The following is a 24,537-nucleotide window of genomic DNA, read 5'->3' on the forward strand; positions in this document are numbered from 1 at the left end:
TTAAGAATACATCAGTAAATATAAATTCAGCATTACAAATTTATACAATCATAAGTGTAAACTAATGGCTGAATATAAAGATGAGGGGTAATTTGGAGAACACAAAATACATTTAATCACAAACAACCCATTAAAGATACAGAAGTTTATTTATTAAAATGTTCATACCATACTGCTAGTCAAAAATTGATATCTTATATTCACAAATTCATATAGTGATACTTGTACATCATATCCTGTCAACAGTTTACAGCATAGTTATTAAGCTCATTAAAAAATATTGACCAAAAAGGAATGGACAATTTTAACCTACAGTAAGTATTTACATAACATTAGTAAAACAAACTGCAAGCAATGCAAATCTTCATTGCCACAGGAGTGTAAACTGCTCATTCAGGCGCAAATGGACCACAAACACTCAGTTAAGTAACAAACCTTATTTGTGCTGGTTTAAAGATCTAGAAAACAATTTTCAATTAGGATCCAAGCTATCCTATCCTAAAACAAAAGCATGAAGAAAAAAATTATTGGAAGTCCACTTTGTGCCCAATTCTACCAGTGCCCTAAAGAAGAAATAAGCCAACACCTTAAATTGCAGTAGTTACAGAAGGTACATGAGTTTGTGCAATTCAAATATAACAGCAAAACAAAGAATACTCAAAACTTTATCAATGCAGCATATGTCAGGCTTTTTGAGGTACTTGAAAATATTTTAAATCCTCTTTTGCCTTAAGGATTTACAAGTAGCATTCTTTTCCTCTAAAATCATTGTCCAGGATCACCTCGTTTATCCGCAGTATTTTGTTAACAGCCGTCATATGGCATAAGTGACTGCTGAGAAAGTGCAACAATACTGATCATTCAATGCAGCATAAATAACGATGTTTGACAATTTCTCAAAATATATTAAGTTTTCAACGTATTTTGTTCATTTAAGCAGTTTATGTACAACAGTCATACGCTGCTATTTAACCCTTCAGCAGATTTTGACATGCAATGGGATGATTACACAAGGCACAAAGAACAAAATAAAGCACTATTAATAAACTTGAGGGGAAAAAGAACTGCCTAACTTTGTATCAAATCAAAATTAGTTTTAAAAACTAGAAGTTATTCATTTTGGTTTATCATAGTTTGAACCAGGGAAATGTATCATTTCATAATTATGGATGCAGCAGAGTAATATATTGAGGTAGGTCCAGATTTCTTTTTGACAGTGGGAAAAGAAGGGTGGTGAAGAAGAACAAAGAAAAGTGGAAGCAAAGGTCAGGTTTTACTAAGCTGCCAGATCCTATGCCTTTTTCTCCAAAATATGAATAATATCTCCGCATGGCATGAAAACATTTGGCTGGAAAAGGCTTCTCTGGTCTTGGAGCAAAAGGAATAGGTCAAAGTGACCTTAACGTGGATAAAAAATACAAGTTTTCTTTTGTTCCCTTCTTGTGCAGTGTTGAAATAAACTAATATTAAAGCCATTTACCAAATATTAAATACAGAATTGATTCACATTTCTATAGAAATACAGGCCAAATAAATAAAAGGATGGTCAGTCAAAGCACACAAAATGTTGTACAGCCATCTTGGCACCAATTCACTTTCTATTACCTCCCACAAGAAATAAATCTAAAAAAATGAATAATTATAACTTCAATTCTTGAAGTGATATTTGAAGCAAATGGAACAGTCTGTGAAATATCATCACTTCCTTAGGTGGCCTTACAGTTTGTTTTCCAATCTTTAATATTTTGAGGTTTATTCTGATCAGAGGCAAACAGAAGACAGTTGACACACCAGATTATTTCTAAAATTCAGTTATTTCCAAAGCACCTTTTTCATTTTGCGTGACAGCTTGATGGAAGATATGCTTGTTGCATTAGTTTCTTTTTTCTTTTTAATGCTCAATGACACATTATAAGCTGCTTAATACAGTTTGGCTGCTCTTTTTTTTAAAAAATAACATCTGATATTTTCTAAGAACCAGGTTTCAGGTGACAGCTCTGCGACTACAATCCGATCTGTCTTGCATCAATGTACGATCAAAGCTTTAAGATGGAAATAATGGGTCAATAAATCAATATTAAAGTCAACAAATGAAAATAATTGGCAGCACCACAGTCTGAACAGAGCAGAAAGCACAAGATCTGGACCTTTCTGCAAGACCACTAACTTACTCAAATGGCAATTTTGCGGGGGTGGGGAGAAATACAATAAAATTATCCATCTAAACACAAATGGCAGCAATGTCAAATGATAGTCCTACTATGGTATGTTATAATTATTAATACAAAGATCTATACATTTTGCACAGTTTAGCCTTGGGACTATCAGGTTTGTCCCGAGATCCAATCAATAGGCTTCCTGCATCGCCCTACATTTAGTGAATAATTTCTTATCATTCCCTCTCCAAACCACTGTATGCTTTAAGTGGAGCCCAATTTATTAATGGAGATTATTTTTGCATGGATGATACATTTGTTTATATTAATATAAAGTTGAATAATTCTTCACTGAAGCATCAAATACAATACTGGATCAAATTCATGAAGCCTAGGCAAGTCAAATGGCTATAAAAACAATTTAACTGCTATCAATTATTTCACCACTTAGAGTTGTAGCTGTTAAAATGCAAAAATAATTCTAGATAAAATCTTTAGGTCAATATTAACTAACCCAAGGACTATAATCTCCAAAATTACAAAAAAAATGTGGATTTAAATAATAGGCTCAAATTTCTAATCCCTTTGGATAATGTCAGTGATCACTGTGTTTTGGTTATAAAGTAACTTAAATTTTATGTAGAGGAAGGGTACATCAACTTGGCTTCCATCATTATGCAACTTCTTTTAAGATATTAGCACGTGTTCTTTTGGTAGATAAAAATGAAAAAAAAAATTCAAAATATACAAGACCCAGCTTATTTTTAGCACCACTGACCAATGTAAAGGCTCGTAGAAAGTGCACTATTGTGTATTACACATTGCTTGATCTGTGTTGCAAGTTGTATTTATGCCATGCAGTGGAGCCATTAAATTAGAATTGCAATTTTTAAAAAATGGTTTAAACATACATATCTGGCCAGGGTTTATGCAATCTGATTTTTTTTTACATGTAGAAAGGCCACATAGGCTAGGTATTGTCTTTAATACAAGGACTCTCAAAAAGGGAAACAGTATATAATGCTTACAAAGACTGCAACTTAATTTTCAGAAACCCATTTTATACACCTCAGGTCAATATGATTTTTAAATGCCACTGCAAAGATGTGGCAAAACAATTTAAGCAAGTCTCAGCTAAAAACAAACTTGTTGTCCTTTAAGTTTACACGAGTTGTTTACATTGAAGGTTACAAAATTATAAGCACTAATATTTTAATTACACACAATGACATTTACAATAGAAAATGCTAATCATCATTCAATCTCATGTTGAATTCTGCTACATGCTTAAAATTCTAAATTTTACAATCTAGCTGCTTATCTACAATTTTATAGATTAGAATAACTATCCCAAAATTAATGTTGGCCACCAATGGCAGTAATTTAAAAGGCAGATTAAATCACCCAATTGCAGCATCAATTGTTTCTCAAATGGCAGTGACTGCAATAAATTCTCACAAAGAGCTGCTGTTTGCACAGATCGCAGCACTCGCTGTTTTCTCTGATTTACTATCAATATCACTGTCAGTATGCAGTGCACAAACAGAATGCAGGGGCCAGTTCACAGTAGCACCCATAACTTTGAAGCAAGATGTAAACTTTTCAATAGTGCTGGTTAGAGATTGCTTAACAGCTAAGGACACTTTAATAACTAAAATCTGCCCTGGAAACAGGAACAGAGTTAGAGATCTCGGGATTGTCCAGTTCCAAAACAATAGCCCATCATAGTCAATGGCTAATGCAAGAATAGGAAAAACACTATGGCAATATATTTTCCATAATCTCTAAAGCTGTACACATTTGTTTGCCAATTTTTTTGAATGTGTATTACTTAAAAACATCTGAGTTTGATCCAGAAGTAGCCAATTTCAGTAAGTGCTATGTCACATGCCCTAAAAGAAAACAGCACTGAATGTAATGATGCAGTTCTAACTATAATGGAACCTTGTTGTTATTGCAGATTCCTTCAAACTTTACCTTTCTTTGTGGTGGCTCAATTATCAATAACCCAAGCAGTTCAAATAACTAAGATAAACCTTTGGTAAGAACTGCTGAGGGCCTCAAGTCTGAGTTAAACTATATCCTTAAAGTAAAATGAATATAAAATGTTTATCATGTTGCTATATGTTAAAATGATCATTCTAAAATGTATTAATTTCTGCCTGCTCGAATTCCAGTGAAATGCTTCATTTCTACAATTTAGCTTGACCAATACTCATCTGCCTTAATTTTGAAATAGTCTATTTCTATTGTAAAAAATGTAGTGTTCTTTAAAGCCCTGAGTATTCACTATGATGTTGCTACTCATTACACAGTCACATTTTAATATCTTAATTTCTAGATTATATACCCCATACATTTGAAAATACACTGATAAATTTTAATTACCTCTTCTGCGACTAACACACCAGATGAATATATTTGATCTTTCTGGAAGGTTTCCACTCCCAGCAAACTTACCCTCTCAAAATGTCAAAACCTGCATAATACAGGAAATCTAAATGGAAATGTCAGTCAGAACTCAGGCTTGAACTTGGGTCTCCCAAGTTAGAAGTTGAATGCTTTAGTGTCGGAACTAAGGAAATATCACAAACATAACCCTGCATGTGTTCAGATTTTTCATAATTACTCTCCAGCCTTACTATTAAAACTAAAAGCATAACATTTAGTGGGTCACTTTATCATCTCTCATCTTTTCAGAATTACAAGAATTGCTAGGTTTGGCGAAAAGTTACAAATATGTTGGAACTAAGCACATTTTATCAGTCCACCCAGATACATATTTCACTAATGAAATTTAAATTCTTAACCTCAAAATGCTTGGCAAAAATATTCCCATTTTTTGAAATGAGTTGCAGCCTTGTCACATCTGTACAGAGTACCATAGTCAGATATAGAAATATGAAAACAGTTTAATAAAACTCTTCTACAACACAGTTGCCTCTATCTACACTTGTTACATAACTTCAAAAGCAAAATATTTTGCCCAGATGAGATCTATGTGCAATATAGTTTTCATTTATGGCCATATAAATAGGTTGCTAACACTGAACTTTATGCTGGTCACGTTTTCTTTGAGATTTAAAGATTTGCTGAAGAGTTGAGGTATGTTAAAAGAAGTTTTTAGTCACTTTACAAGTGCATATAGGCCATCAAAAAGATAACATATACATCAAACAGAAATGTTCGGCTTCAATCTATGACGAAGTTTATCCATGAATCAGTTTGCTTAAATTCGGTGACTACCATTAAAAGAAATCTTGCCTCTTAGCAAAAACCTAGCACCATCTTTGAACTGCTTTTCTAACATGACTGTGGTGTGTGCACATTCTGTTTTTGCTGACACAAGGGCAACCACGAGGTAGTTCAGAAATTTACTTCATTCTCAAAGTTTACATTTTTGATAGTTCTCATATGCCCTGTAATTATTGAACTGAAATAGGTGAAGTAATTGGCATGACAATCCCTACATCCAATTTGGCAGCAGGCCACAGTAGTGGCAAACCAACCATAGCATAAAAATACTCGATTTGTATCATAAGCATTATTGTATCAAGAGTTGAGAACTAATCAATTGCAGCATCTTACAAAAATATCAAGAGACTTTAGCTCAATATATAAAATAGTGCCCATCTGGTCTAGTTAATGTTTTATAGATTGTCTCCAAAGATTAATTGCTTCAAATACACAATATTTTCTACTGAACACACCTTAAAAAGACTGCATGCCTTCTGGTGGCAATCTGCTGAGAAAGTCATACCTACACAATATACTGCCTGCCCAAAAATGAAAAAACTTGCTGTTCATAAATTTATTTTCAGTGTTAAAAGACCTTTTTCCCCCATTCTGACTTAAGATTACCATATTTCACAGTACTGTATTACAGTAGTCTTATCTGAATTGACTGGATAAAACTCCAGATCTAATAAAAGGAATGCCATTAACGTTCAATTTTGAAACTCAAAATTCTGCCATTTGAAGCCAACAAATGGGATACTATTTCTTTAGAGAGTCACACCAACCTCTAAACTCTTCCATAACTTTGCCATCCTAAACAAACCTCAATCAAATATGCAGTTGCTAATGCATACTTTGATGCATTCACAAACACCTCTTTTGAAAAGCTTTCTACCAGGTTCAAGCCTAATGCAGAATTAGGCTGCATATATTTAACTTGCATTAGTGGAGATATGTATTGATATGATTACCACAGACCTCCAAATATTCATGCTTTTGCTCTTCAAGGAAAACATTACAGGTGGCGTGATTTACACATTACTGTGTAACACTGAACCCCATAATCGAAGGCGGCTGAAAGAGTATGGCAGTGTACACAGCAACATATCTAACAACTCATTCTTCACTACATTGCCGGTAAAATGCAGCCAGTCTTGTCTTAGCCCAGCTCTGTTCAGAAATTCCAACTGAGGACACCTGTCAAGCAAAATACATAGTGCGCAGTGTGTCCTGGTGAACCTGCACAGCTTTAGCTAGAGCTTGCTGATCTCTACCATTACTCTGACCAGATGTATGACTTCCTTCAGCACTGAAAAGCAAAAGGAAATACAAGATTAGTTGAGAACGAACAAACTAACAAACTGCATTGAATTAACAGCACAGAACCATTCCACACAATTGTCCATGGCAGGTCCACACAAACACCTGCTTTATATTTGGAATTTATTTATTCATTTCTTCAGGATCTGAGGATCACTGGCAAAGCCAGTATTTATTGCTCATCTCTAAATTCATATTCTGCTATCCTTTTATCCTTTACTTAATATGCATTAATCTCAATTAATGCTTTCACCTTAACGACGCAATTTGATAATGTTCAGCATTTAACCACTGAGTCAAGAGTTTTCTCCAAATTGCCATAGTGGATTTAGTAATAGCCACCTTAAATTTAGAATTCAGTTTTGGATTCTCCATGGTGGCAACATCTAATTCATCAAATCCATTCATAATTTTAAAGATCTCTATTAGATCATCACCCAACAGAAAAGAGTTGTGGCACTTTCAGGTTTTCTTTGCATTAATAACCTTAATTTTGATATTACATTTGCCTTTTTAAATACCTCCTTCATTGTCCATATTTCCTTTTTATAAAACACGGAAGTGTGCAGTTTAACTAAAATTGCAATGTACTTTAATATGACATCACTACTTTTGAATTCTGTTCTTCTAGTCATTTTTTTATGACTGCACATTTTTTTAGGCCTGCACAGGTAGTTTTAACTTTTTTTGTAAATCTATACCCATTGACCTTTATGCTCTTCTATCCTATTTTAGGATTTCCCAAGGGAATGTGGCATCCTAAATCCTCCAGCAAAATATACCATAGGACATAGAAAAACTACAGCACAATTCAGGCCCTTCGGCCCACAAAGCTGTGCTGAACATGTCCCTACCCTAGAAATTACTAGACTTACCCATAGCCCTCTACTTTACTCAGCTCCATGTACCTATCTAACAGTCTCTTGACCACTCCACATTTACCATGCTAAAATCTGTGTTATTTACACTCCTAAATTACAGAAGCCAAATTCAAAATGCTAGCTGTGAATTGGCCAGGGACTACTCATCTTCACTTCAATGGCATTTTTCTCACTTCAATTGTACATTTTATTCCCAATTTCCTTCACATCTGTTACTGCTAGCATTCTGGCAATGATAGTTCACAGATGTTAAGCTAAATAACCAATGGCTAAGAGTTGTATTTAACGTGTACTGGAAATACTCTGCAAATCAGGAAGTATCTGCAGAAAGAGTGAAACTTTTGGCTAAATTTTCCCTTGACAGAAACCAAGCTTACTACCAGCTGGCATGTTTGCAGATGGGAACTCTAAATTAATGACAGCTTCCTTTTTAATCAAACCCAAGCTGAACTGCTGGTATCAGCCAGAGAAGACAACATGCATCACTTGCTCTCAAATATGATTAACTGGCGTGACCAGCTGGTACTGAGGAATGCACACTTGTTAGTTTCTGGAAAAAAATACCAGCATGCATCAATGGCAAGGGCTTTTGAATGACTATAATTGTTCTGGTAATTAATAGTTCATGGTATTCTTACATGCTGTTGAGAAGGAAATTCTGGGATTTAGACTAACAACAATTGAAAGTACATTACCAACTAAGGATAAATTCCAAATTGGAGGGGGAAATTGCAGCCACATTCTTGTTGGTATATTTGTTGGTAGAGGTCAAGGGTCTGAAAGATACACTTAGGCAAGTAACTATAATACACTTTGTAGACACATGCTGCAGCCACAATGTTGTGGTGGTGATGGGGGAAGATGGTGATGAGGGAGATGGGTGTGGAGAGGGGTGAGGGAGGGGTGATGAATATTTTATGATAGTGAATGGAGGCTGCTTTACTTTGGATGGCGCCAAGCTATTTCGAGTGCTTTTGGAGCTATACTCGTCTGGACAAATGGACAGCATTCCATCATACTCCCGACTCCTGCCAAATTTTTGATGGAAAGGCCTTGAAGTGTCAGGAGGAGAGTCACTCGCCCCAGCATACCTGACCTTTAATCCTCTCTGGCTGCCAAAGAAGTTATATGGCTAGTCCAGCTGAGTTATTGGTTAATGCTGGCCTTCAGATATTGAGGACAGACTTGGCAATGATAATGCCATTGAACATTAAGGATAGCTGGTTAGATCCTCCCTTCCTAGACAAGATCATTGTCTGGCACTTTCTGTGACACAAATCTTTATTAGCCCGTATTGAAGTTCTGCTGCATTCAGTCACGGGTTGCTTCATTTGCCAAGGGGTTGCAAATCAAATTGAACACTGTTGCAAACATCAGTAAACATCTCCATGACTGACCATATGGAAGGAAATTCAGTTATAAAACAGTTAAGACGGTTACCAACAGGGCCCTACACTAATGGCATGGTGTATGGAGGACTGAGTCCCAGCAACAACAACCATCTTACTTTGTGTGAAGTACTCCAATCTCCAGTCATTGGAGTGGTTTTTTTCCCCTTGATGCCCACCGACTTCAAGTTTACGAGAATTAAGGTCACACACCGTCAAATGCTGCCCTCATGTCAAGGCTGTCAGTTCCACTTGGAGCAAGAGTGATGAGGTCTGGAGTTAACTGGTCTTGGTGAAACTCAAATTGGGTGCGGTAAACAGATTACTGGACAGCAAGTCTCTTAATGGCACAGTTGACAACACCTTTATCACTTAGCTGATGATTCAGATGGACTGACTGGACTGCAATTGGCCAGATTAGATTTGTCCTGCTTTTGTGAGCAGCATATACTTGGGCAATGTTCTACATCATTAGGTAGATACCAGTGTTGTAACTGCACAGGAACAGCTTTTGCTAACAGTGTGGCAAGTTCTGGAGTGCAAGTATTCAGTACTACAAACTGCAATGTTATTTGAGACCAAAGATTTTGTTGTATTCAGTGCTCTCAGGTATTTCATGTGTAATTAATCAAACCAACTGATACCTTTTTGTTTGAGTGGGTGAGAGTTTTAGAAAAAGCGGAGATGGCTCATCTATTTGGGACACCTGGCTAAACACTGTTGCAAATGCTTCAGCCTTGTCTTTGGCACTCACATGCTGAGGCCCACCAACACTCAGCCAAGACAGCCACCTCCTCCCATTACCTGTTTATTCATCTACCACCATTCACAAGTAGATATGGCAGGACTACCAAGCTTTGATCTGATCCATTAGCTGTAGCGTCTCTTAGCTTAATTGCACACTGTTTTACTGTTAAGCAAACATGCTCTTCACAAGTATAGTACCCCACTTTTATGTAAGCCCAATGCTGCTCCCAGGATGCCCTTTGGAACCCTCACTGAACCACAGTTGAACCCCTAGCTTGACTGTAATGATACTGAGGGATGCACCAGGCCACAAAGTTGCAGGTTGTGATGATGTGCATTTCTGCTGATGATGATCCACAGCTGCTCATAAACAAGAATCTTTGGGCTCTAGATTTGTTCCAAGTTGATCCATTTAAAACAATTGCAATGCCACACAACACAATGGTCTCCTTAGTATAAAGACCAGACTTTAACATTACAATGGCATCATGGATAGATCAGTGAGATGATGTCTAACCCCTCATGTTGCTTTGCCTACTAACCACTACAGACCCAATCCAACAGCTGCACCTTTAGGACTCTATCACCTCAGCTGATGTTGTCTGAAGCAGATGTTATCAAGCATCTTAAGTATATTTTTACTTAATTTCCCCTTCCCCAAAATATGCCAATTTAAATAATGGAATTTTACCGGATTTGAATTAATTGAGTGCGAGCACTCACCAAATCTTAGCCATCCACTCCGGTTAACATTTCCTTTCATTAATAGATCGTAAGCAGCCAATTCTCATTCTTAAATTTTAGTCAATTTACATGAGTTTGTCCAACTTTTGAATCAAGGTCAAAAATGTCAAAATTGAACATGCACAGTGAAGCAAGTTTTACTTTCAATTCTGCCTTTTGCTAACACATGTTTTTGATGCTTAGTAATGTTCCACTTCTGATTATGCAGTTTTATTCAACTGAAAACATTTGATGTTGAGAATGCATCAGTCCTCACCTTGCTGACCACACAATTTACAGCAAAACCAAAAAATAAATTTTACTCACCTGTCATGTTCCTTGTCCACCAAATGATACCTGGCACGAAAAGCCACCAAATGAGCATAATAGGCTGGTGCTGGGATAGAAACTGACCGTGTGCATCGCACGTATGTGTGGCAAAGTTGATATGTAAGAATTTGAAGTTCATCTGCATTGAAACGATTATCATCCCATAGTACATGGTAGTGAGATGGTCGGCTTGTTCCCTGGAATGAAAGTTTAATTATTAACCTCACACTTCAATTATTTCTCAATTCATACTCAAAGTACCACCTATGGAATATATAATCTGCCTGGGCATTATATTCTCTACTTTTCCAGACAAGATTTAGTCCACAATCTGAAATGTAACTGACATTTGGTTTATCAAGTTTTCAAAATTCCAGAAAACTGCCTTGTGTGTTGTGCATAGGAAGCTTGCAATCACATGCATCACATTAACAGTTTTGGGAGAGATGTCAACATTTTTTTTTAAGTCAACTGAAAGAAAGGATAAGGAAGTTATGCACATTTTTTCTTAATAAAAGCAGAAAAAGCCGGAAATACACAGGACAGGCCGCATCTCTGGGAAGAGAAACGGAGTTAAACTTTCAGGTCGAAGGCTCTTCATCAGAACTGGGAAGGAGACGAAAGAAGCTAGTTAAGCTGTGGGGAGAGGGGATATCTACAGTAGGGTAAAACCAGGGCAACCATGGGGATAAACTGTAAACAAGATTATCTGGTCAATGAGTGAATGGGAGAAGTTAGAGAGTGAAAACACAGATAAAATAACAGACAAAAGAACGAAGGAGTTGCAAAATTCAGATCCAGCAAGTCAGGCAAGGTATGTCCAACATTCTCAGGGAAATAAAAAGATGAATACAGATGCTCTGCAAAGCAATCACCCAATCTGCATTGTTTCTCCAATGTAGACCACATTGCGAACACCAAATGCAGTACACTAGATTGGAAGTGCAAGCGAATTACTGTTTCATCTGGAGAGGCTGTTTGGGTTAGTGGGAAGGGAAGAAATGAAGAGTATATTGTCACATTGCCTGTGATTACAAGGGGAAGTACCATAAGAGGTGTAGTTGGTGGGAACAGAAGAGTGGATGAGGGAGTCACACCTGATGGGATGTCTTCCTGCTCTGCATTCTGCAACTCCTGAAGTCTTTTGTCAATGTTCTTTTATCTATGTTCTCACTCTCTAACTGCTCCCATTCACTCATTGACCAGATAACCTTTTCTTATAGTTTATCCCCATGGTAATGGGCATCCCCTCTCCATCCTCCCTGCAGCGTGATGAGTTTTTATTTCTCTCCTTCCCAGTTTTGATGAAGGGTCTTCAACCTGAATCATTAACCCTGCTCCTCTTCCCACTAATGCAGCCTGCTCTGCTGAGTAATTCCAGCATTTTGTTTTTTTTAGATTTCCAGAACCTGCAGGTTGTTTTGTTACACTTTTTTCCATCGCACATTACTTTACCAACACTAATTCTCTTCTAGCTGTAAATTCAAAATGGACTTGATGTAAGAGCATACTGAAAATTTTTAGTCACTTGCTTAAATTTACCCGTTTTATATTGGTCAGGTTAAGCAAATTGTTAAACCTTCTTATTAACCCAAAGTACACAAAAGGACTATGATCACCTCCTCTCATTTTCAAAACAATACAAATGTTGGAGATGCCATCTTTAGATAACGAATTAATTTGAAGTGCATCTTGTCCGTTCAAATCAATATTAAATATCTAAAATGATTTTTGAAGAGCAAAGTGTTCTCCTAGTGTCTCAGTAAACATTTCTGCCCAACTTGTATCACTAAAACAACAAATTGGCCACTGCTTTTCTTGAAACCTCCAACCATTTACAGTATTTAAAGTAAGTCACTCTGCAGAGCCTACCAAGTTAGAGTGATGTGATAAAGCAATAACTTTAATAGATAACCTACCTCTGGAGTTACAAATTTACCCAAAGAGAAGCCAGGACAGTGAACACAATCACTTATTAGATTTCTTTATTAGTCACACGTACATCGAAACACACAGTGAAATGCATCTTTTGTGTAGAGTGTTCTGGGGGCAGCCCGCAAGTGTCGCCACACTTCCGGCGCTAGCATAGCATGCCCACAACTTCCTAACCTGTACGCCTTTGGAATGTGGGAAGAAACCGGAGTACCCGGAAGAAACCCACACGGACATGGGGAGAATGTACGAACTCCTTACAGACAGTGGCTGGAATTGAACCCGGTCGCTGGCGCTGTAATAGCCTTACGCTAACCGCTACACTTCCATGCCTGGTTACAGAACTCTTCACAAAATCTATTCCATGTATCCTATACCATTCCATTTCCCTCAACCAACCACTGCACATGCAGTCAAGCTCTGCCTGAAACAATGTTGCATTCAATTCCATGCGGAATTTCGGCTTCATAATTATTTTAAATTCCTGCTGCCACTCCGGCACAAGTTGTCAGAACCTTGTAACTCCCTTTATCCTTTAAAGGAAATAAATACCTTGGTTCTTCTTGTGTATTTTCCTTTGGCCACAACAGACAGCTGGCTAGACCCAATGCTCTGAAATTCTCTCCCTAAACCAGCTCCTAATGGATCTTTCATAAAGCCCATTTCTGAAATCAAGTTTATTGTTATTCCTAATATATCTTTCGCAGGCTAAGCATTGTTTTTATAGGCAACAGAGTTTTAGATGAGCTTCTAAGTACAGAGTTACAATGTCAATCATGAAAATATACTCCAGGAAGGAACAAAAACATGAAGAAAAATTACCGTTCTTCTACTCTATGTTCTTAAAATGATATATTAATACATTTTTTAAAACCCACCTGAATACCAGCATGGCTGCACAGGTAAAAGTCAAATTCTGAAGGATGTGTTATCTTTGTGTCCACTGTTGTGCCTGCTGGGATATTGCCACTTTTACCAACCTGCAAAAAAAAAATCACTAGAATTTAGAACATGGTACAAAATACAAGAAGCCATGTTCAAATAGGTTTAAGGATTCAAAGTGAATCCTGTTCCCAGAATTATTGGTATTGGTTTATTGTCATTTGTACTGAGGTACAGTGAAAAACTTGTATACTGTTCGTACAGATCAATTTATTACACAGTGCATTGAGGTAGTACAGGGTAAAAACAATAACAGAATACAGAGTAAAGTGTCACAGCTACAAGGAAGTGCATTGCAGATAGACAATAAGGTGTAAGGTCATAACAAGGTAGATTGTGAGGTCAAGAGTCCATCTCATCGTTCAATAGTCTTATCACCTTGAGATAGAAGCTGTCCTTGAGCCTGGTCTAGACAAATGATACAAAGTGAGGCAAGACACAGTGTTCTACTTTCTAAAGACCATTCAAGAACTTGGTCCACTGTGTCCATTGCAATCAAAAAAACGCTACCAAGCTTAATTCTACTTTCTAGCAGTAAATCTATAATCTAGCACATCATAACCTTTCAAGTGCATATCCAATGGCTTTTTAAATGTGACAAAGGTTTATGCTACCTTATCAGGCAGTGAATTCCAGTTCCCTGTCTTCCTTTAGATAAAAGTGTTTCCTCATCACTTCTCTGTATCAATTACTTTAGATCTACCCCCAGGTTTTGACTCCTCTGCGAAAGGAAAAAGTTCCTACAAATTTATTTGAAGCCCCTCAGTTTTAAACACCTCAATTAATTCTTCTTTCAGCTTCCTCCGTTCTAAAGAAAACAACCACAGGCAATCAAATATTTCTTCATACATAAAATGTTCCTGTCCTGGCAACATTACTGCAAGTCTCTACCGCATCCTCCAGTGCAAACACATCTTCCCTGTATGTGGTGACCAAAACAGTACATAGTATTCATGTGGTCTAAAAAGTGTACACAATTTGGGATAACCTCCCTGCTCTATTATTGCTTGCTTCAGCTGATGAAGTGATGTATCCACCCTTTCAATCCATCTCACCACTATTAAGGATCCATAGATAGACACTCAAAGGTTCCTTTGATCCTCCATATCCATTGGAGGTCTCTCATTTCTTGCATTTTCCTTTGCTCAATGCATTTCCTCAAACGTATTAACTTACAATAGTCAAAGGGTCAAGTTCTGTATTATTTATGAACTTCTTTATCATGCTTCCTCCATTTAAATCTACATCATTATGATATATACCACAAAAAGGGACAAAGCATTGAACCCTGTGGGGAAACCCAGCAGAACAGTCATCCCAAAAATACCCATCAATCACTATTAAGTTCCAATCACAAAGCTAATTTTTGATCCAATTTGTCACTCTCCCATGGATCCCACATGTTTTTACTTTTTTGCCCATCCTGTCATGTGGCATCTTGTTAAAGGTCTTGCTGCAATCCACATGGGCTTCAAACACTCTGCATTGTTATCTCCTCAAAATAAAACCAATTAGGCAGACATGACCTTACTTGGATAAATCCACGTTGACTGTCACAGAATAAATGTGCCTTTCTAAATGAAGGTTTATCTCATCCCTCAGAATTGATTTTAATATATTCTAAGAAAGGGTCTTTGACCAGAATTGCCAACTATTTCTCCTTCCACAATTGCTACCTGACCAGCTTAGTACTTGTATTTTATCTTTGATTACAATAAAGTAAAACTAAATGAAAATTTCACAAATCTGTAATAAAAGCAAAGTGCTGTAAGTACTCAATGTCAGACAGCATTTGTGGAGAGAGAAACAGAGTTAATGTTTCAGGTCAATGATCCTTTATCAGAACTGACCTGTAATTACTTGGTTTATCCTTCCCTCCCATTTTTAATAATGGAATAAAATTAGTAATTTCTCTCAAGACCACTTTGTTGGGTTGGTAATGAAAATAAGCTCCATGAAATGCCCAATGGCAAGTGCCTCAGTGTCTGAGTCACATCTTTCCCTGGCTTTTATATCGCACAGTCATTATCGTTGACCAATACAAGGGCAAATGTCAGGTACTTTAAGACCAGAAGCTTGAGACAGATGGGGCCACGTAACAGCTTGGGTGGTAAATGAATGATAACTGAAGTACTAAAGTAACAGGAATAACATTACTTGTTTAGAAAATGTTGAGCTTGAAGTTCTCTATTATGTGCTAATTTTTCTATAACTATTTTGAAATAAAAAACCTAGAAGACAAACTTTGATCTCAAACCCTACTGCCTTATGGGAAATCTTGGGAGAGATGCAAACCTGAACAGTAATCAGGAACGGAGTCTCAAAGGTGTTCCACTGTCAATTTTGGCAACTCCTATAGCTGAGCTCCTATCAAACAGTGTTGGTACATACATTTCCTCAGGATAATACCAATAAGACCCAGAAGAGCACCCTGCAGAGCTTGGTGACATAGGCTTTTCACATTCCCATCCAAAGGCTTGAGCTCTGGAGAGGGAAAATCCAGATTCACTGTGACAATCTCCAGTAGGCAGTTAATTATGAGACCTTGCTCGATACTGTAGACAATGGGTGCCAGGAATTACCTCCGATTGTGGGAAAGATCTCCAGTTTATGGACATAGAAAGTCCACCTTCAAGTACAGCAAAGGTTGGCACAAGGGTATATAATCTAGTTTCTAAAGCCTGAATGAGCATGTGATGATGACAATGTTGACATTTCTCCAATCCTCTGGCATCACCCCTCCAGCCACAGAGGATTAGAGAGAAGATGGAAATATACTGTATATATTTTCTTATACCTCAAAATGTGAGAAATCACACAAGCTTAAGATTTCTACTACACACTTGTGATGTAGGGCATAATCTGGGCTATCTGTATAGCTAAGATTCTTTTTAAAAAAGTAGTGGTATATACGAGAAACCAGAGTCAGAGTCAACACTACCTGGAGTTGCTTGGCATTTGCTTAAGTTACATCCAGTAAGAATCCTATTGACAAAAGTAACATTTCTCAAGAGCAAAAACCACCTACCCTTTCATTCTTGTCAGTACAGAACAGTCTGGTGTGATGTCGTTTCTGAACCACAATGAAAGTAATGCCAGGCTGGTAGTCCTTTTCCAGCTTTATACATGCCTCACGAATGGCCAGCAACTCATGATGGAGCACCTAACAATGTAATTTACAACAACATTAGTTGGAAGAACTGATGTGAAATTTTAAAATATTGGAACACAAATCTAAGCATACAAAATTAATCTAGTTTTCTTTTGTGTTGCCGGCATGGTCATTCCTAGTTATCAGAAGTGAATCACCATTTAAACTATGGCACCGTTAGGAAGAAAGGTTCTGGGTTTTGACCAAGTGACAACGAAGCCATGGTGATAAACATCCAAGTTAAAATTATGTGCATCACAGAAGGAAACTTGCCATTGACATTCCCATGCACTCACTGGCTTTGTCCTAACTCATGAAGATTGAATATTTGGGAAGTGTTGTCAAAAAGGCCTTTGTGAGCCACAGCTCATTTTTTTTTTAAGATGGTGCACCCTACAGCCACTGCTGCAGATGAAGGAATTAAATATTTAGTGTGGTGGATTGGGGGTGGGGAGAGGGGATGCAATCCAGTGGGCTTTATCCTGGATTGCATCAAATAACAGCAGAGCTGTTGGAGTTCTACTTTTCCCAGCAAATGGTACTTGCTGCTTACCAGCCCAAGTCTGAACACTGTTCCGGTCTCATTGCAAATGAGCACAGTCTAAGGAGCTGCAAATGAAAGTAAGCATTGTGCAACTGGTGCACGTCACCACTCATGACCTTTTTTGATAATGGTCTATGAAATAAGAGCAAGCTAAGGAAGGTAGAAACTTCAACAACACATCTCACAGGCAAGTCAATAATATAGGTAAGTCAAACACAAAAAAAGGATGTGCTGATCTGATTCTGGGAAATTAAATGATGCAAATATGCTTGAGGGGTACAAGAATATTAATGACCAAATCCATAACTAATCATTTTCACAAGAAAAACTGAATATTAATTTGACTGAGAAAGCAGTCAGGTTCAATGAGATGATGAAATTGGTTCAGATATACTAAAATGAAAGTATGTCAATAACTTTCATTGAATAAGCATGGGCTAAGCTTGAAAAGCCAGCAAAGAATTATTAAAGATATCATCTTTAACTAATTTACTAAATTCTCTGGTAAGGTATCAGAGAAAGTTGTTCACCATCGCAAAGTTATTGAACAGTCTTCTGTAATTTGGGGATAGAAAATTTGATGGTGGACTGAAGGGGTTTCAATGAAAAAAAATTAAAAAGGATAAGATCAGATTACCATGGACCTATTAACCAAATATAGTAGGACCTAAGCTTTAAGGTATCTGTAATGGGGGATACATGAATTTTGACCCAGATAAAGCCATGGGCTCTTAGGAAAGTGGTGCAGGAAAAATACATACTAATAAATTAACTAATTAATAAAGAAAGTGAGGTTTATATAGATATCTAAAGGCATTTAATAAAGTGCCCATAAAGATCTTATGCATAAAGTGAAAAGATAACATTAAGGCAATGTGATAACGTATTGAGGAAATATGCCAGAGGAAACCATAACACTTCAAGTTAGTGCATGTAAACAAATGTGCACCTGAGGTGATACACGTCTTAATATACACAAAAGAATTTGCACTTGGATGAAGGCAACATAAAATAAATTTGCAAGCAACTCAAATAGTGTGCTTCGTTCTTCAAGTACAGTTCGTTATTAAAATGAACCATAAAACAATAAAGAGCGCACTCCCTCTTCCCAAAGAATTTTGTAGGCAGCGTTAACCATTAAATTAAAGTGCTTTTTACAGGTCAGTTAGCTTGTCAAAAATAATTAAATGATGTATTACTTATTGCACACAACAGAAATATTACATTTAAATCAGTCTCATTAGAATAATCTTTGCCAGGTCAAGTCCAAAGATTATATATTTTTTAAGTTTGGATGGCATAGTATTGCAACTAGTAGAGCTACTGCCTCACACTTCGAGCAACCTGGGCTCAATCCTGACTTCCAGTGCTACCAGTGTAGAGTTTGCATGTTCTCCTTGTGACAAGGGTTTCTTCCGGGTACTCCAGTTTCCATCCCGAAAATGTTCAGGTTGGTAAGTTACTTGGCAAATGTAAATTGTCTCTAGTGTGTAGATGAGTGGTAGAATTTGTGGAGAGGGTGTTGATAGAAAGTCTGAGAATAAAATGGATTAGGATTAGTGTAAAATGGGTACTTGATCATTGGCAGTGACTCAGTGGGCCAACGACCCTGCTTCCATGCTCTATGATTCTAATTCAATCCACCGACATTGGACCACTGGTTACAATAGCCTTTTAAATTTTATTTATCATAAAAGCAAGTCATCACTTCCATTAAGTAAACACAGTTATAAAATAAAACTCATACCACAGTGACCCAAGTGTATACTTTACCTGTTGAAACTGTCCTTCTGAAACACCATCTCTATAAAATATAATACGTGTAGGCTTAAAACGGGTAGATTTGTAAAACTGGATGAGGAGTTCTCTGACCATGATAGCAAGGTCCTGTATAATCTCCTGTCGATGTTGTTGAACACGAACTGTGGCACAATAGCGACTTGGATGAGCATCCATACTACCCACCACCTAAGATAAGAAAGAGGAACACAGGAGAAAATAACCTTAGAGCAAATTTCGTTGCACAACTATAACACAGTACTGAAGAACATTGCATGTGGTTATCAACATCGAAACAAAAATTAGAAGTACCACCTCAAGCAGCAAAACTGTCATCAACAAAACATTTTCTTTAAGTACAGGAAAGTAGTTTTTAAAACAAGCACTTTTGAAGATGTTTTTAGTTCAACAAACCATGTTACAAGATATGTTACCAGTGCAGATCAAATGTGCTAATTCTGTACCATTAATATGCTACACAATTGACAGTGGTTATTACACTAATGATTTGTCCAAAACTGTCATTTTAGATCCACTGCATAACTATTTTATCCTCTCTTGACTACAATTTCTTCAACATAATGCTCGTGAAACAGTAATGGGTGTTTAAATTACAACTTAAATGCGCGGCTATTAGCAAATCTGCTGCAGTATTGCATATTCTTTGAAGGCATATTGTTTCAAATTTAAAAACAGATGTCATATAATGGACATTTTAAGCCTGATATACAAAGACAAGCAATTTTTTTTTATTAAATACCTCAAATAGATTCCACAATAGTTTATTATTCTTAAATGTTGAATGTATGATCTCAGTTAAAAGCTTTTTGTAAATCCAAGAGTCCTGGAATAGGCAAATTGTAGTAATTCGCAAGTAAATATGAGGGGAAGAGGTATATTCATAATCAGTTGCATCAGTGCAGTAGTGATACAGGGGTGCTTCCTGCAGATGGCTTTGGGTTTTAATGGTTATGTCCGTGTTTCTTTGGGGTGGTGAGGGGGTGTTGGAGCAGCAGTTTTCATGGAATATTAAAATAGGAGAAGGGTGCATAAGTCTCAGAAATAAGTTTTTAGTAATTCTTTCCACAAAGACAGCGTTAAGTGACTTTTAAAAAAAACAAATGTTCCTGCAAGTAAATTCACCTTTTCCTTACCCAAGATATTATCAATTACATTTACTTTATACATTAACAATAATTTTAGAATTTTAATATAACAGTTAACATCAAATCCAATATCTATTAATTTGTCACTGTCAAATATGACCCCACCAATAATTAAAGTAGAACATACTTTGGATGCTGGAAATTGAAACAGAAATAAAAATTGACAGATGCTTATAGATAACATTTTTGAATGCATTATTATATAGCCTGTATTTAATTTATAATTCTGATTTTTAAAGCTATGCATATAGCAGGACATACAATCCAAACAAAATTTGTGATTCTCTGCAAAATGAATTTAGCCTTTTGCAACTGAATTCTCTCCTGTCACTCAAAAACACCAATGAAATGGTTTACTAATTGGGGGTGCTGTCTTTCAGACGAATCTACATTTCTTAAATATCCCATCAACTGTAAAGCACTTGGGAACATTTCTAGGTTATGAATGCCTCTACATTAATACAAGCCTCTTGCTTCAAACTCATTCACTCTCTCTGGCTCCTCCCCCTAATTAGAAAATTTAGATTTTTTTTTAGCTACCACATTGCTAATATTAATTGGAACATTGTCCTTGCTTATTTTTATTTTTGTAAAAGTAACAATTTCAAACGAGGCATGGAAAAACTACTCTCACCTGAACTTGACATTTTCTGGAATATAAAACAATAAGCTTTCATTTAAGACCTATTCAACATAATTAAATGGTTTGCATTCCAAAAGATTTTCACACCACCACTATTATAAAGAAAATTTGACTTTTCCATTGAGGTAAACTTAATATTTATAAATTGACTATAAACAATAGATACATCAGGCATAATTTAATTTTTTTTTCTTTTTTTAAGTAGGAAATAAGATACCCATTCTTCAATAGGCAAACAAATTCAAACATGAATGTAAACTGTATGAATTATTGAAAAAAATGATCTGATATGTTGAACCCTCGATGTGGAAACTGAAGAAATGGGTATTAGGATGCCTTTGAATGGGGAGGAGAGTAGAATGAAATGGGTGTAGTGGTTGAAATATTAGTCTTTGATTGCAGAACTGATTGAGAAGAATTTATACATCTAACATGCATACTAAATAAAATTTTACTTTTTCAGGAAACTGATTTAATATTCCAACCAATAAACTGAATAACTTAAAATACAGGATGAAAACAGGAAACACTAAAAATATTATGGACAGGCAAGATCAGCAGCAAGAGAAATAGTCAACTTTTCAGTGATGATCTTTCATCAGAAATGAAATTTTGTTTGAAACAAATACCATCTCTTTCTCCACTGATGTTGCCTCATCTGCTGGGAATTTCCAGCACTTTCTATTAATATTTCAGATTTCTAGCACCCTCACCACTGTTTTTTAAAAAAATAAAAGAACCTACCGCAGCAATAGAAGGCTTCTTCCCATCACCAGCTGGTGGATGTGTTACATCTGCACCCAAAAATATTACTGGCTGCTGAAACACTGCTGGCCTGGAACAGCAAATAAAAATTATGAACCTGACAGAAACAGCTCTACTTTATAGAATCATAAAGACAAAAAGCACAGAAAGAGGCCAGAGTCCATGCTGACCATCAAACACCCAATTACAATAACATCAATCCCATAGTTTATTCTCTCCACATTCTCAAGAGATTCTATCACTTACCTACACTCCAGGGGCAATTTACAGTGGCCAATTAATCTCCTAATCTACATCTTTTGGATGAGGAAACTGGAGCACCCAGAATAAGCGCACGTGATCATAGGGAAAATGTGTAAACTCCACACAGAGTGAACCAAATATCAGGACTGACCAGGGTCTTTGACACTGAGGCAACAGCTCCATAAGCCATGCCACTAGTACACATATTGAATGGATAAAATCACAGCTTGGAAACACATTTTAAATAGGTTCAAGTCAGAGACATTTCAACTACAGTTTCCATTTGACTCCACTAGAATTTTCAGCACAATTCCCTCTTCTTCCACCATCCTACTGTCCATCTAAATTATTGGCGTACCTACCACAAAAGATAACAGCAAAATTTTCTTCAGCACAACTCCACAATATTTTGCACTAATTTTAAAAACATTGCACCAGAAAGGTGAAGCTTGGTCAAGCTTCCAGACTGCAATTAATGACTACTGGGAGCTTCTCTAGGCCTTCAACATGGTTCTAATATTAAGATGGATCTTCTTGGTAGAAGACACTAACTTTTTGAAAGACTTTTCCAAAAAAATTTAGTAATCACTAATGTTCTCCAATCAAACTAGAAAAACATTAAAAACTATTCTTTTAAGTAACTTAGTCAAATCACATGCAAATGTGCATTGGCTGTGATATAAGAATGCTTTTATTTTGGGGATTACCCATTTTCAGCTTTTATACTCAAATTTTACCATGCCAACTTTCTTAATCAGTCTTGGCATAACATAAATGAACTTGAGCAGAAACGGGGTTAAACAACTTTTCAAAACCCTTACATCTCTGGCACAATTTGCACTAAATTTCCAATTTAGCCCAATGCAGAAATTACTCCCAAGTTTCCAGAGAATTCCATTTGCTAAGCCCTACACCTTCAGCGCCCTGAAGATAATTTCAACAGTATGCATGTTAAGAATGTGCTTGATAGTTGCATTTTCACTATAAAACTTTGCCAAATATTGTATATTATTAAGGACAGCAAAAAAAATTATGCTGGTAGACATACAGGACCATAAAAATACTCTTTCAATATACATATATTAATGCTAATTAAATCAACGCTTAAAAACCATGATTCCAGTTAAATTATCAAGTGTGGGAAACATTTTTGCGTGTTAAACGCATGCAAATTAAAAAGGTACCACAGAAGACATTTGCCTTGAGATTTCCCTTTACGGTTATAGCTGCTAAATAATGCAAGTGCAAGGAATTCATCAGGGTGCACCTTCCTAATCCAAGCTATCTAGTCAGCAGGTGTCAGCCTTCATTCAGTTATACCATTTTTCCCCACAGAGTCAACTAAAACATTTAACAGCTAGCATGAACCAGGCTGACATTTCAATGGAATACCAAGGAAATGTAGCCGCATTGTAGGTACCCTTTTGCAGGTGAAATGTTAAACCATTAGGTATGCCAACTTCACTGGAGGCAAAAGATCCCGCAGCATTATTTTGAGGATCAGTGAGATTTGTTCTGCTGTCCTGTTCTAGCAATATTTATCATTCAACAAAAAAATCCAGTTATGTTCCTCATTGTTATTTTGGGGTCCACACTGTGATAAGATTTTACATTATTAAAGCAATAACATTTCGAAAATATTTAATTAACTGTAAAGCAAAACTGAAGTCCTGAAAGATGCCATATAAATGCACCTAAGCACATTAATCATCCCTGCTCAACATAGGCAAGTGTCAGCTTTAAAGACAAAAAAAATCAAAATCCAAAGCAGGGACCTGCAAATTTAAACCAGAAATGTTATGATAAAAAGTGTTAAGATGCTATATGTGAAAGTTGCAATTTACAAAGATACAAACTGAATTATTAAGACAGCGAAGAGGTCTGAAAAAGACAAAAATTGTTGCGTCTTCAGCATATCAACAAAAAAAAATCATGGTGATAATTTTCAAATCAATAAGAAGGGATTATACGACACAACTGTAGTGATCAGATTGAGGCATGATGTAAGTGCAAGTCACAATTCTCAATGGGTTCCCCTCAATAACTGTTAGGTTATATCGCCTCTTGACACCAAAGAAAGAAGTGTGTTTTTATGGAATCATGCCCCTTTTTACAAAGATAGTTGAATTTATGGAAAGACTCCTTAAATTACTGACCTTCCTTGTGGCACCAAGATGTTATTGACACCTCCCAGCTTTACATTGATCTTCAGGCAAAGGTTGGAAAGTGTTTGTGGAGAGGTTTTCAGCACATTTTTCACCTGTACACACTGAGTTGCCATGCCGAGTAACGTATCGCCCACACGCTTAACCTCCGCTGTTGGTGGAAAATTCTGACCGTTAACAAAGAATTCAAATTTTAGTTCAGTCTTACATAAATCAATAAATTTGGTTCAATCAGGCAACATGAGAAACAGAAGCAGTACATTCACCTGCTGGGTGTGTTCTGCCAATCTATTAGGCCATGGTTAATCTGTACCTCAATTCCATTCACCATTCTTAATTCACATTTCTTGAATCACAGGCATTTAAACTGCTTAGTCGACAGCAAGTCATGGCAAGTTGTCAAAAACACAAGTCCTGAACTTACT

The 24,537-nt window shown here is 36.6% G+C and overlaps 1 protein-coding gene across 1 annotated transcript in view; it reads right to left on the minus strand.

Moving 5' to 3' along the window:
- Positions 1–130: 130 nt before the first annotated feature.
- The window catches only part of ago2 (argonaute RISC catalytic component 2), a 67,693-nt gene continuing 43,286 nt past the window's right edge, over positions 131–24,537 (minus strand). The window contains exons 13-19 of the mRNA XM_052022726.1: positions 24,104–24,263; positions 21,684–21,774; positions 19,125–19,319; positions 16,685–16,819; positions 13,593–13,694; positions 10,780–10,979; positions 131–6,702 (exon numbers count right to left, since the gene is read on the minus strand). Of these exons, the coding sequence (XP_051878686.1) occupies positions 6,594–6,702; positions 10,780–10,979; positions 13,593–13,694; positions 16,685–16,819; positions 19,125–19,319; positions 21,684–21,774; positions 24,104–24,263 (992 nt within the window). The 3' untranslated portion in view covers positions 131–6,593. The remainder of the gene's footprint in view (positions 6,703–10,779; positions 10,980–13,592; positions 13,695–16,684; positions 16,820–19,124; positions 19,320–21,683; positions 21,775–24,103; positions 24,264–24,537) is intronic.

The sequence above is a fragment of the Pristis pectinata genome, chromosome 9 (assembly GCF_009764475.1).
Source record: "Pristis pectinata isolate sPriPec2 chromosome 9, sPriPec2.1.pri, whole genome shotgun sequence".
NCBI classification, from domain to species: domain Eukaryota; kingdom Metazoa; phylum Chordata; class Chondrichthyes; order Rhinopristiformes; family Pristidae; genus Pristis; species Pristis pectinata.